The sequence below is a fragment of the Rosa chinensis genome, chromosome 5 (genome assembly GCF_002994745.2).
Source record: "Rosa chinensis cultivar Old Blush chromosome 5, RchiOBHm-V2, whole genome shotgun sequence".
Classification (NCBI taxonomy): Eukaryota; Viridiplantae; Streptophyta; class Magnoliopsida; order Rosales; family Rosaceae; genus Rosa; species Rosa chinensis.
This window is the reverse complement of record NC_037092.1, coordinates 59,349,842-59,363,015: the sequence shown is the minus strand read 5'-3', so window position 1 is coordinate 59,363,015 and position 13,174 is coordinate 59,349,842. Positions and strand designations below refer to the sequence as shown.

Sequence of the window (13,174 nt, the reverse complement as noted above, 5' to 3'; positions counted from 1 at the left end):
AAGAAACAAACTGAAGGTTCTCTTCCAGAAATAGGTTTATAGCATTCAAAAAAAAAAAACTTTTGCCTAAGGGCTCATTCCAAAGTTTCTTTGATTGCTGTTCATAATGCATTCCATCTTTAAAAGAGAAACACCGTGGCCAAAGCTCAAGGCACAGTACACACGAGTCTGTCCTAGTTAAGGCCTCCAGTACAGAGCAAATTATTACTTCAAGAATAAAATTTGTTCAAATTCTGAACAGCTTTCAAGAATACACTCCAGCTTTCATCCTGGCCCAAATATACAGGGCTACGAGCACTTCTTGTCTAGAAAGTAGAACAGGACTGCTTGTTGCGGTAGGTATTCAAGCAAAGTGGCTACGTCCAAATAATTTGTGTTGACAGTCTGCCATGCTGCAATCTTGTACGAGAAACTGAGTACAAGTTCATATATAATTACGAATAATAGTGCACAGAGAACTTGGTACCATCCCAATGTCATTGGCAGATGAATGTTCTTGACCTTTGAATTTACCTGTAAAATGGGTGAGATGTCATTAAGTTTTACATCAATCCCTTTGATTTTAGTTGGAAGTTTCAGGACCAACACACTCCAGACTCCAAAGTAATAAAATTCACCATTGCATACCAAGTTTCACAAGGTACAATCATACAACCAAAAGATCTGACAATTCTAAATTCAAAAAGCTTTACCTGTTTTTGAATCCCTTTCTACTTACAATATTTTTCGTGTCTTGAGATATGAATACATTAGATAAAATCCCACAACAGCACCAACAATTATCCCAGCTGTTGTAAGCCAAAATGCGAACTGCTCCAAGTCAAGCAATAAGAATACTGCACGCATTAGCTTCATAAACTAAATGAGAATGTAGGTGAATTGCATCAAGTTAGCTTAAGCAAGTAACATACCACATGTTCTTCAAGATAAGATCTCAAGTTCATGCCAAATATACCTGCAATTAGAAAGAAAACAAAAGACTTGACGTAGCCCCCTAACTGAGTACCAATAATATCGACTTAGAATTCAAAAGACAAATTTGGTGGCGAACAAAACTAGACTACTTCAAGAATTCACCTTATTTATTATAGTGGTGATGAAAGGTTGCAACTGCGATATACAGAACCTTAATACGGTTTCAAAACCTAATATGCTTGTTTTAATTTTTATCCATCTTCTAGCTATTTGGTTATTTCCATTTGCAAGTTCAAATGATGGACAATGTGCCTAAATTCCTACGAGAGAGAAAATTTATGTTGAGAGTATCTTTAGTGCAATTTTAAATAAGTCATCTTACTATCAACTTATGCAAATGACATCAAGTTCCACCCCCCCCCCCCCCCCCCCCCCCAACAGAGACTGGCTACAGTGGTTTTATTATCCATCTTAAGCATACCTACTTATCATGGACATTAAAGCACATGGCAAGTTCCTAGATGGTAAGATGATGGGCCAGACTATGAACAAAAGGATAAAAACTCATACACAATGGTATAGAAACCACTTGCAGAAGTATAACATATGACAAGCATTAAATATACATATCAACAGGTTTAGGACATACCTGCAACCAGAGCACCCAGTGCCACACAAAAGGTCCCAACCTGAAGGAGCAATTCCACTCTGCTAACCTCAAGCCTCCGAGAACTGATAAATGAAGTTAAAATTGGTGTTGACTGTGAGAAAAGTAAATTTCTAGACCAGGAACTAAACAACTTTTCTTTTCTTCTGTTCAGAGATTCTCTATAAAACATGACAACACACAACAGAACAACATTCAAACCTCAAGTTAACAGCTATAGAATCTTCCATTTCTTTAGCAGAATCAAGAAGCCTTTCAGCCTGGCCATGGCAAGATTCACATCTGCAAACGCAACAGGCAAGTTCAACTTCCATGATGAACAACTATACCAGATGCTTCCTTTTTTTTTTTTTTGTCTTTTTTCTGATAGTGTATGGTGGGGACTAACCTTTGAAGATAATTTTCCAAAAGCATCTCAATTTCTTCCTCTTCTTCTGCATTTTATCAAAATAAAATACAATACTTCTTGACTGCTTATATTATGCAATTTCAACAATTCTAAAGTAAATTAGAAGTACTACAACTTCAACTTACCCTCAGCAATCTGCTTCTCTAAAGGAACAGAGCATTCAACATCATCACTTCCCCTCTTGAGTGTGCAGTTTCTTCCCATAATACATATACGCCGTATTTCTTCGGGGTCCTCCAAAAGATCAAACAACATTTGTCTAAGAGCCCCAGCCCTTGATCCCAATTCAACCTGTATTAAAAACAGAAAAAAGAAGTGTGTAAGATTAGGGATTTCAATGCCACTAAAAACAGGTATACCACTCGAGTCAAAACCATTACTATACCAAGGTTTGCTTGCTGATACGAAGTTGCTCCAGTATGTCAGCAGTTAACTTGTTGGGCAAAACTGCTAGAATATTTTGAACCTAAACAAATTGAAGAAGTTAATCATATGTCCAGTGGAACCAGTGATTTTGCGGAGGGAAAGACGTCTATTACTGGCAAACTATAGACAAAAGTATTATATTGTTCGATCAATCTTTTTGTTTCTCTTTCCTATTTCTATGGCAATTCTAATGAAACAATTCCGTGAGGTATTTTTCACCAACGTATCTTTCCACAATACTATAACGAGTAGATTCCATAGAAAAAGTATATGAAATGTTTAGAATTGTGAACCAAAAGATAGTTTGCTGCCATGTTGCAAGTTTATACAAAGAGAAGAAATAAGATTGAGTGAGATTTACATAGCCAAAATAGTATAAACTGTATAATACTCACTATGTTCTCATACTCACACGAGGTTCTAAATCCATTAATCTTCGTTCCAAGCGCTGTATTCTTGAGAGCAATGCTGCTTCAAGAACCTGAAAGTACCGCAAAGATCTTTACTGTTTCTCAATCTGATACTGAATTTTTGAGAATGAGAAGTCAAACACATAACATGAAATGGCAAGGGGCATATAAAGGATCATGCATATCTACTATATCAAGCAAACGCCTTTTAGAATAATAAAATTTTGAACTTTCTATAATGCCCATGGTCTATGAATATGTAGAAGAAAAGCATTTTATAAAACAGGGCAAAACAGCAAAAACTGTCATTTACTACAAAACCTGGAAAAAAAAAATTATTAGAAAATCTCTTTTTTCTTTTTGTTATAATTCATTGTTAATTTACTATTACACATTTCCATAACAAAAAATGAAAAGCCAAATGCGTGTCAAGCGGCTAGTGGATAAAAAATACTAAATATTTTCTACTTTTCTTTTTGTTTAAATAGTAAAAAGAGCCACTATGTTGTGTAGTTCGAGAGTGAGACAGTGTGATAAAGAGAGGGAGAGAGATCAGATAAGGAAACTACATGCTTCTAATTGCCTTGCTCAGTGAAGATATAAAGATGATTGAAATACTAACCTCAAGTTCAAATGGCATAGATGGTCCTCCATTCATATTTTTGGGGTTCAGTCGAGGCAGTAGTGCTTCTATGAAAGCTTTTCCTCCTTTACTACACATGCAACAATTTTTCCAATATTAGTTTCTTTGAACTGCCTAAGCAAAACGCGGAAGTCCTTAAATTAACTTTCACTGCTCGAAAGACAAAGCTCACCGGTTGTAGTCAAATATAAGGACACGCTCTTTCATTGCAATTGCACGTAATGACCCCAAATTTAACAGAAGAGCATGCTCGCGGACCTAGGAGGTGAATCGAATCTAGCTTGTAAATATGATATCACAATCTTAAGCAAACAAAAAACAATAGGCTTATAATATCATCTATACTCAGGGAAAGAAATGACACTATAGTTACAGAATGTTCACATCCCATGGCTAAATTTCGAATAGAAGGTGAGATAACACACACAGCAGCATTACAACATACAAGAACTAGCATGAAATACTAAACTGAAGCCGGCATCATACCAGCAAAGAAGGCATCGAATTTGTCAGAAATAATGAAGGGTCAACACTTCGGATATCACGTGGACGAAGACCTGAGGATCAAAAACACTCCGATGAAATACACAAAGAGAAAGAATCCACATCATGCTGCTACAAATTTTAATGGCAATGAACAATGAAACAAACCTTCATGAATAAGCGAATTCATATATATAATTGTCCATAATTAACAGAAATTAAAATTATAGAGAAGGTTAAGTTTTACGCACCACTTGACTTCAGTAGCTGACGCCTGTTAATTTTTCTAATAGATATCGTCCCATTAGCCTTCACTTCTTCCACCTATAAACAATTAATAAATATTATCGGTTTACTAATTACATGCATTAGTGGACTAATTACGTGGATTAATCACACTAATACGAATTTTGCTTGCAACAGAACAGACCTCGTAGACCGGCTCGCGAATCCCGAGAGACAGAGAGTCACCGGTGAACGACGTCGTAACGTTCAGCGATCCACCGGTCGCCGTCGACGCGGTCTTAACATTATCGCGATCTCCAGCTTCGTCGTCGGAGACGGTCTCCGGCTCGCTGAAGCGGTCCTCCTCGGTCGCGGATTTGAAGCACTTGGCTCTCGCCGACGAGAGCTTCGCCGGAGAGAACGCGGCGGAGACATCGCTGATTCGCAGGGCAATCGGCGGCGGAGAAGACGGCGATTGGGAGAAGAAGAAGAGGTGAGAGGAAGAGGAAGAGGATGAAGAGTGAAGTGGGAGGTGGAAGAGGTGAGGGCATGGGGTGAGAGCCATTGGAGCTCTGGTTGTGATCATGGGGAGAAGGGAGTGCGGTTCGTTGGGCGGGGTTGGATCTAAGGAATGACAGGTGGATTGTTTAAGATATTTTGAATTATCCTCATTGGGTAAAAGTTTTATTTCTTTTTTATTCGTTACGATTGGTGTTAAGGTTTTCTGGTTATGAAATAGTGTACTGTCAGTTCTTTTATTTTATTTTTTGATCCAACTCGGACGATGGAGACACAGAAATGTAAAGTCAATTAAACCGAAATAAAGTATTGGAAAGATCATGACATTATAAGCTAAACGGTTTGGAATAAAATTAGTCTCTCTAAAAACATGTCTAAAGACAACAGAAAAAAAGAAGGAAGATAAGGTTTTGATATCAGCTACTAGAGTAGGAATTGTCCAAGGAACATCTACTTTTGCAAAAATGCTGTCAATTAGAAGCTTAGAATCTTCTTCCACAAGGAGATGAGTATTATTGTATAACAAGGCAACTTGCAGACCATGTCGGACTGCCTCAGCTATTAAAACCTGTGTGTGTCCTAACCTCTTAGCAGCTGCAAAAAGAAGGTTAGATCCCTATTTCTAATAACAAAACCAATAGTAGCCAAACCATTTCGAACTGAACCATCAGAGTTAAGGTTAACAAAATTATGGTCAGGAGGTTGTCATTTAATATGAAAATACTTAGAGACTTTAGACGAAGTAAATTTCAGATTAGGTTGGCAGTAAGTAGTTCCCATAGCAGCCCCATACAAGGTCTGAGAAAGGGAGAAAACTAGTTGTTGAAAAACTAATTTATTCCTTGTATACCAAATAGACCAACAGATGATAAAGATTCTGTCCTCATAAGCAAAAGAGGTATCATACAGAAATTGTAGCCAGTTCACCAAATTATCCTACCACTGAATTGGAGTAGGCATGTTAGAAGTTAAGAACCAAACTTCAGAAGTAAAAGAAAATTTTTAAAAAGATGATCAGTATTTTTGAGAAAATAGATAACTTCATTACTTATCCAAGGTCAGAAGGCACGTACATCAGATGCTATCTCATACCGAAAATCTAGATGGCACAAGCAGTCAAGCAAAATACAGGTGACCCTCACTTTTAACACATACGCTCACTTATTGAACCTAAAAACAAAGAAATCAAATTCTCACTACTAACCTCTCTTTGAACAGTAAACCTAGTCGCCTAGAGATCTCAATTTGTGTACAACTAGAGTAAACTAAGAAGAAAGTAGTAGAAAACCCAATTTCTAGTAATTAATAGGCAAAGGAACCAGGAAAGCCTAAAGCTTTCCTTTGCCCTTATCTCTAGGGCTAGAAACAGAAACACCAGCTGCAGGATAGGTGAGTCCTAGAGAGGTAGCGCCCGACTTCTTACCAGAGCGTTGGCTCTTATTCTTGCTGCCAAGCGGCCTACCCATCTTCTTCTTTAGAGTGACAAGAGAAGTATCATTGTCATCTTCAATCAGTCCCAAAGCATCAGCCTGCAAGGTTGGGATCTTACCATCCAAAATTAGGGGTTGGCATTTTGTACCGAAAATGCGGTTACCGACCCGAACCGCACCGAAAAAACGGTTTGGCAACCATACCGAACTAAAACGGTGTCGTTTTATGATCACACCGCATCGAACCGTATAAATTTTGATTAAATTCCAAGCAAAAATTTTGACCTTAAGAGGCATATTAAGTTTCCTGTTGGTGATGAAGATTCCTATTGGACTTTGACTCACCGATAAATATGGACTGGAGCAGGAGCTGACCAATAACAATCGGGACCATTGACTCGAAGTTTAACTGTTGTCTCGAAGTATTTGCAAAAAACCCTCTATGCCTAAGTCAGCATTTTCTTTAGTTGATTATAATAAAATGAGTTTAAATAAGATGTGTTATCTGGCCATCAAGCCTTCTATTTATGGGTGAATTGTTTCTTGGGCTCTAAGTACTAACCTCTTAAACTTGAGCAGTAAGTTTTGAGCTCATAACTTGGGCTACAAGTCTTGAACTAGTAACTTACGCCATAGACTTTGAGACTTCCTTGGGTCTTGCTCCACTCCTCTCGACCGAATGGCGTGCTTCAAATTATCGCTTATTCCTTGAATCATGCTAATTAATCATTATCCTATTTATTGCTGGTCCTTTGTCATAATTGCGGGTTCGAAGGTTATTGACCACCCCTACAATGCCCCAAATTTTCTCATCGGACACTTATATATCCTAAGAAGAAATTTCTAAAGCCCAACTCTGACCTAAGCTCGGCTCAGATTTTCCATCTCTTCTGATGCCGAATTGTCTCCTTCTCGCTCAACTCTCTATGGGGATGTCACCTGAAGTCTCAATGGTGTGACGCTTAATGCTTTACCAATGTATACCTTTAATAATTGAGCATATCAAGTATCAACTATCGTATACTCTAACCTGGAGATGGGGTTGTCATCTTGACAGTTTGTCATTTCGATGAGGCTACTACCTCCTCGAGCACTCACCTCCTTGAGAATTGACGTCATTGAGCACTAGAGTCTTTGAGCGCTTGACACAGTTGCAAAGTCGAAAAGATCTTTTAACCGCTTTTTCACTTCTTTATCTTGTTCCCTTGTTTTTCTTTGCATATGTGATTATTGTTCTCCATAGGTCATTCCTGTTCGTTCTCAAGGGTAAGGCAAAGAGTCGTTTTCCGCATGAGACGTAGAGTTGCCCCAATTTCTCTTGGAGTCTGATAGACAACATTTTGTTTATTTTGGCCACAGGCCTCACGCAATGCCCTCTTGTATTCATTTTGGCAACACTGGCCTCATACATATATTTCGGCAACACCGGCCTCAAGTATTCATTTCGGCAACACGACCCTTACATGTACATATTGGCAACAATAGCCTCATGTATTCATTTTGGCAACAACAGCCTCACACATAAATTTAGGCAACACCGATCTCGTGTATTAATTTTGACAACAACGACCTCACACATACATTTCAGCGACACTGGCCCCTTTTTTTTTTTTTTTTAATGAACCCCAATAGACTAAACAAACAATACTTTATTTCATTTTCGGTCGCCGGCTACAAATACATTTCAAATATAAAAGGAAGCGATAATCAGAAAAATGATTATTCAAGGAAAGAACTTTAGTCTATTCGGATTTCATCCTCGACCCTTGTAACAATACCATCCATTTGTCTTAGTGGATTGCATAATAGATTCTTGTATAGGGATATTTTACTCAGCACATGAGCTCCTAAGTTTACAATGTTTGCTGGAAGAAAAACCTCATCTCCAAGCATTTTTCTATGCTCATAGTCTTTGACTTCAGGAAATTCCATATCAGACTCATCCTCATTTCCATTCTTCTGCGAATTATGCTTCTCAACATAGTCATCTGGCAAAGATACTTGCTGTAGACACAAGAAAATTAATAAAGTCAGTAAATTCCCTAAACTACATGTGAACTCTATGTCTTTGAATTAGAGCAACTCCAACAGCTTCCCTATAATTTTTGTATTATAGAGAAGCAAAAGTCAAACCTTTAGCTTATTTTTCTTCTCTAACTCCAACAGATTCCCTAGTTTGCAGTAATTTATAAAATCTCCATATTCTTCTTTAAAATTTTGGAGTTTGCTGTAAATATAGGGAATTTGGTTTTCTCTCTCCTCTCTTTCTATAAAATAGAGATAGTTATAGGGAATCTGTTGGAGCAAAACAGTCTCATTTTTCCCTAAAGTAGAGAAAAATCAAAATATAGGGAATCTGTTGGAGTTGCTCTTAGAGTAGTCCACGAAGGTGACACACGTCGGAAAATGTAAACCTTTAGCATAAGTCCAACAAAGAGAGCATTGATTATTGGTAATTGGTTCTTATTTAAATATTAAATTAGGCCAAATAAACGGGTCAATTAAACGTGATTATCGAGCAATTTAAATTAAATTGTGATTAAGTCAATGAGGCTAAAATTAATTGGCTTTATTCCATATCAATATGGATTTAATTATGTGGAAAGTTTGTTAATCCAATTAAAGCCAAATCAAGACCTAAATCAATGCTCAGGAGTTACAAAATAGGGTGAGTTGTTCACAAACCCTATAAATACCCCAGTTCAAGTTAGAAAAGGGGACTTTAGACATATGGAAGAAATCTCTCCAAAGCTTAGGAGATTCCCAAGCTCGTGAAGAACCATCAAGCTGCCAAATAGCAGGCCCCTTCACCTCACCAACTTCCGACAAACAAGGGACATCACCTACAAGCTCAAAAGTCGTCAAACTTGTGGAAAATCAACAAGCATTCACACGTGTCGATTCATCCACCATCAAAGCCATACTTGCCACATGACACCTCTCGTGGTTCAAATCTAATCAAAATCAAGCCTCTGCTGCCCTTGATCAACCATCGTCTTTAAGTCGTCAATATAGCAAATCTTCTGCCAAGTTGCCAAGCTCGTAGAGAATCAACAAGCACCAAACACACTTGTCGGTTCATCCTCTACCAAAGGAAGAACGCTCACCACATGACACCACTCGTGACCTAAATCCGATCAAGATCAAGCCTCTATGACCCTTGGTCAACCGTTTTCTCCAAATCGTCAACATAACAAGAAGTTCATACTACAACCGTTCGATTCAAGATCAAGTGCTCGCCACCCTTGAATCAAACACAAGTCCGGAGAAAGAATCAAAGGATCTACTTACAAAGATTGTAACCTGCACTTTTAAATATTAATAAAATTATTATTTTGTACACTTGTCTGTTTCTTATTGGTTTACAGATTTTTCGTGTTTATGGTGCATCTTCAGCATTACATCCTCTTCATTTGATATAATCACATATTCATGAATGAATTCATATTTTCTTGTCACAAGAGGAAGCATCCCACTCGTTATCATCAGTCATGCGAGCACCCCACTCTTCTTCCATCTCATCACATTATGAATCCATGGAAAGTCCTTGGGCAATGTGACCAAAACAAGCTTGCTCAGTCACAAAATCATCAGTCATGTGAGCACCCCACTCTTCTTCCATCTCAAGATCATCACATTTTGAATCCAGAGAATTCCTTGGTACTGTGGCTAGGGACTGCCACAGTTTTATATATATATATATATATATATATATATATATATAAGTGGCCAAAGAGAAATTTTAAATACACATCCTAACTACTTAATACACATCCCTATTATTTTATATTTCAAATTAGATTTTATAAGTAGGTTAAATGACTAAAATAGACATCTATGTATTAGAAGAAAAAAAAAATTGAATCGCGCATTTCTATGTCTCTTTTTCTAAACCCTATACGTTACAATACATCTTTCGTCTCCGCACTTCATCACCTGAAGTTCGACTATGGACATGAATTTGAAGACCTCATTCAACAATCTTCAGTTGAGATATGTATTCTTCATCTTGTATTGAATACAATTCAACGTAATCTCGAGAGCTATATATCTCATTGAGATCCACCGTCGTTTTGGAGGTGGTAGCCAATAAGTTGTAGAGTGAGTAGAGTAAGAAAGTAAAGCATTTGGTTTTTTTTTTTTTTTTTTTCTATCAGTTTTTAGTTTTCATCTTGCGTAACATATTGAACATGTAGTGCATGAAAGTGTAAATTTTGCAGACTATATTGAAAGTTTAAATTTTGAAGGACTTGCAGATGTTCGAAATTTTATATTTTCAAATTCCAATTGATTGATGTAGTAATGGAGTTGGGATTGGCCAAAATTTCCAGCAAAAAATAGAAGAAAATATGTAAAAGAAAATTATGAAATCTCAATATACTAATATACAATAACCATATTAAATAATAATCTTAATATAGTCAAATAATATGATATTTCATGGTTTTAGAGATCAAGGGTATTTTAGGTCATTTGGGTGGTGTATCTAGTCTAATATTAGAATGAAAAATTAAATAGGTGGTGTATTGAGTGTGGGGTGTGTATTAAAAAAATAGGGGTGTGTATTTAAAACTCCTCGTGGCCAAAACAAAGAAAATGGTCTAGGGATATCCTTATAATTTGTCATCCACCACCCACCATTCTCAAGCTTCCTATAAATGCAAACACCAAACCAGAATATTAGAGCATCTCCAACAGTTTCCCTATAAAATCTCTATCATGTGAGTTAAAAGTTAAAAATTTAAAATCTCTATAAGTTTTCTTCCACAATTCTAATAGCTTCTTTATGATATTCTCGTAATTTATTATCCATGATTAAATATAGGAAAAAATATCGTTTTAGTCACTCAACTTTCGCTTGATTGACACTTTGGTCACTCATGTTTATAAAATCTCACTTTAGTCACCCAACTTTAACTCCAACTATCACTTTAGTCCACCAGTGAATTTTTTCGATAAAAAAGTCACATGACACCTAACATGCCATTTTTTAAGGGTTATTTTCATCCTATAATTTCAGAAAATTTCAACCTATATTCAAACCAAAGGTCTCACATCTCTTCAACATCTTAAAATAACCATTGAAAAATAGCATGAGAGGCGTCATGTGACTTTTTTTATTGGAAAAATTCACCGGTGGACTAAAGTGATAGTCGGAGTTAAATTTGAGTGACTAAAGTGAGATTTTATAAACATGAGTGACCAAAGTGTCAATCAAGCGAAAGTTGAGTGACTAAAACTATATTTTTTCCTTATATATAATAATATTTTCAAAATTTTAGAACTTTAATAAAATAATTAATGATGCAAAATAAATATAATTTGAAGAGAGAAGAGTATAAAGAGTAAAAACATCCTAAAAGATATTCCCTATCATTTTTGAGTTTGCTGTAAATATAGATATTTTTGTTTTCTCTCTCCACTTTCTCTGAAATGGAGATAAGTGTAGGCAAGCTGTTGGAGCAAAATAAAGGCTTGTTTTTCCCTTAAATAGAGAAAAAACAAGATATAGGGAAACTGTTGGAGATTTTCTTACTAATTTAAACAAGAGTTTTTCTATTGGAACCTCCAAATTTACTCACTTGACCTCTATGCTTTTTATACCTCTTATCAAATTTTCAAATACTAAATTTACTCACTAAACCTCACTAAACTTCCTCAAATAACCTCACTATAGAATTTGCAAACAAAGTATTATCTTTAAAATAAAAAATTTAGTCATTTCAATGATTTAATCACTCTATAAATCTTAACTAAATATACATTTCTTAATCAAACTTGAGTTTCAAAAATTAATATCTAATCAATAAGAAAATGCCATGAACTATTATGTTTTTTTTTGTTTTTTTTTTTCTATTTTAGCTGTGAAAAAAAAATGAAGAAACCATTTGTTTTTATTCTCAAAAAAAAAAAATCATTCGTTTTTAAATTTTTTTTTTTGTATTTTTTGTACTACATGATTAATTATTTAAATATTTTTTTATTTATTTTTATTTTTATAGCAAATATGATGGATTAACTTAGATTTAGGTCATAAATCATAAGATGATTTATTTTGTTTTCCCTCACCAATATGCGTTCAACATATATATCATACATTTTTATGTCACATGATCTTAATCATACTTTTAACTCTTATTTTATATATGTATATATATATATATATATATATATATATGAATGCTTTAATGAGTATGTAGTGAAATTGGAAAATAAAAATAGATAAGGAAAATAATAAGGAATACAATCTAATATTATTGAATTAGAAAGTCTACATAAAATAAATATAATATTTTTTTGGTATAATTATTGTCCTTAATAGTAATTTTATAATAGGTTATATATGTCATTTAATAATTCATAATAGAGTGAGGTCAAGTGAGCAGATTTAGAGGTCCCAATAGAAACTCTCTTTAAACAAAGAATTCAGCAAAATGGGTAGTGAAAGACTTAGAGATAAAATCAGTGTGGAGCACATCAAGAAAGTTGCAGCCTTTCATTAAACGCTTAATTAGTAATGAGCTATTTCATGTTGACAAGAGCTCATCGAATGCGCTGGTCATCATCTTCAGTCGATCATGGACGGTCAAAGAGTGATTTTCCGACAACTAAGATTTTGGAGAAACAAAGATCAATAGTAAAGATTGGTCCAAAAAAGCCTTCCATTCTATGAGAAGTGTAGTAATGGTGACGTTGCAACAAGTATTTCTTTATAATATAAATTATAATGAACAATTAATATTAGATTTTTTCAATAGTAGGTAATTTATTTCATATACAAATTGTCACCATTATCCACATGAATCAATTGCACATGATTTTTATACAAATGTAATGAGGAATACCTCATCTCTCGTAAGCCATGCTACCTGCAAACTGATGGGAATTCCTAATCTACTGCTTGAGACTGTAACAAACTTCATCAAACTAAAGTTATAGACCTTTCGGGACTAGTTACCAAACAATTAACTATATATATTCACTAATAGTATACGAGAAATTTTAAATACACACCCATAATTACTTAATATACATCCCTATTATTTT

The 13,174-nt window shown here is 35.3% G+C and overlaps 1 protein-coding gene across 2 annotated transcripts; it reads right to left on the bottom strand.

The window, feature by feature from the left end:
- Positions 1-22: 22 nt before the first annotated feature.
- Positions 23-4,834, bottom strand: LOC112164921 (magnesium transporter MRS2-11, chloroplastic). 2 transcript variants are annotated; one of them, XM_024301276.2, is made up of 14 exons: positions 4,384-4,834; positions 4,205-4,277; positions 3,957-4,027; positions 3,643-3,728; positions 3,450-3,540; positions 2,830-2,898; positions 2,377-2,457; positions 2,117-2,282; positions 1,971-2,016; positions 1,784-1,864; positions 1,565-1,647; positions 912-955; positions 719-810; positions 23-513 (listed from the first exon to the last, which is right to left on the bottom strand). In XM_024301276.2, the coding sequence occupies exons 1-14, from the start codon at positions 4,762-4,764 to the stop codon at positions 510-512; spliced, it is 1,368 nt and encodes a 455-aa protein (XP_024157044.1). In that variant the 5' UTR covers positions 4,765-4,834; the 3' UTR covers positions 23-509. The 2 variants fall into 2 exon arrangements, with proteins under 2 accessions (XP_024157044.1, XP_024157043.1); XM_024301275.2 differs by having other exon boundaries at positions 693-810; positions 4,384-4,833.
- Between the last annotated feature and the right edge of the window lie 8,340 nt (positions 4,835-13,174).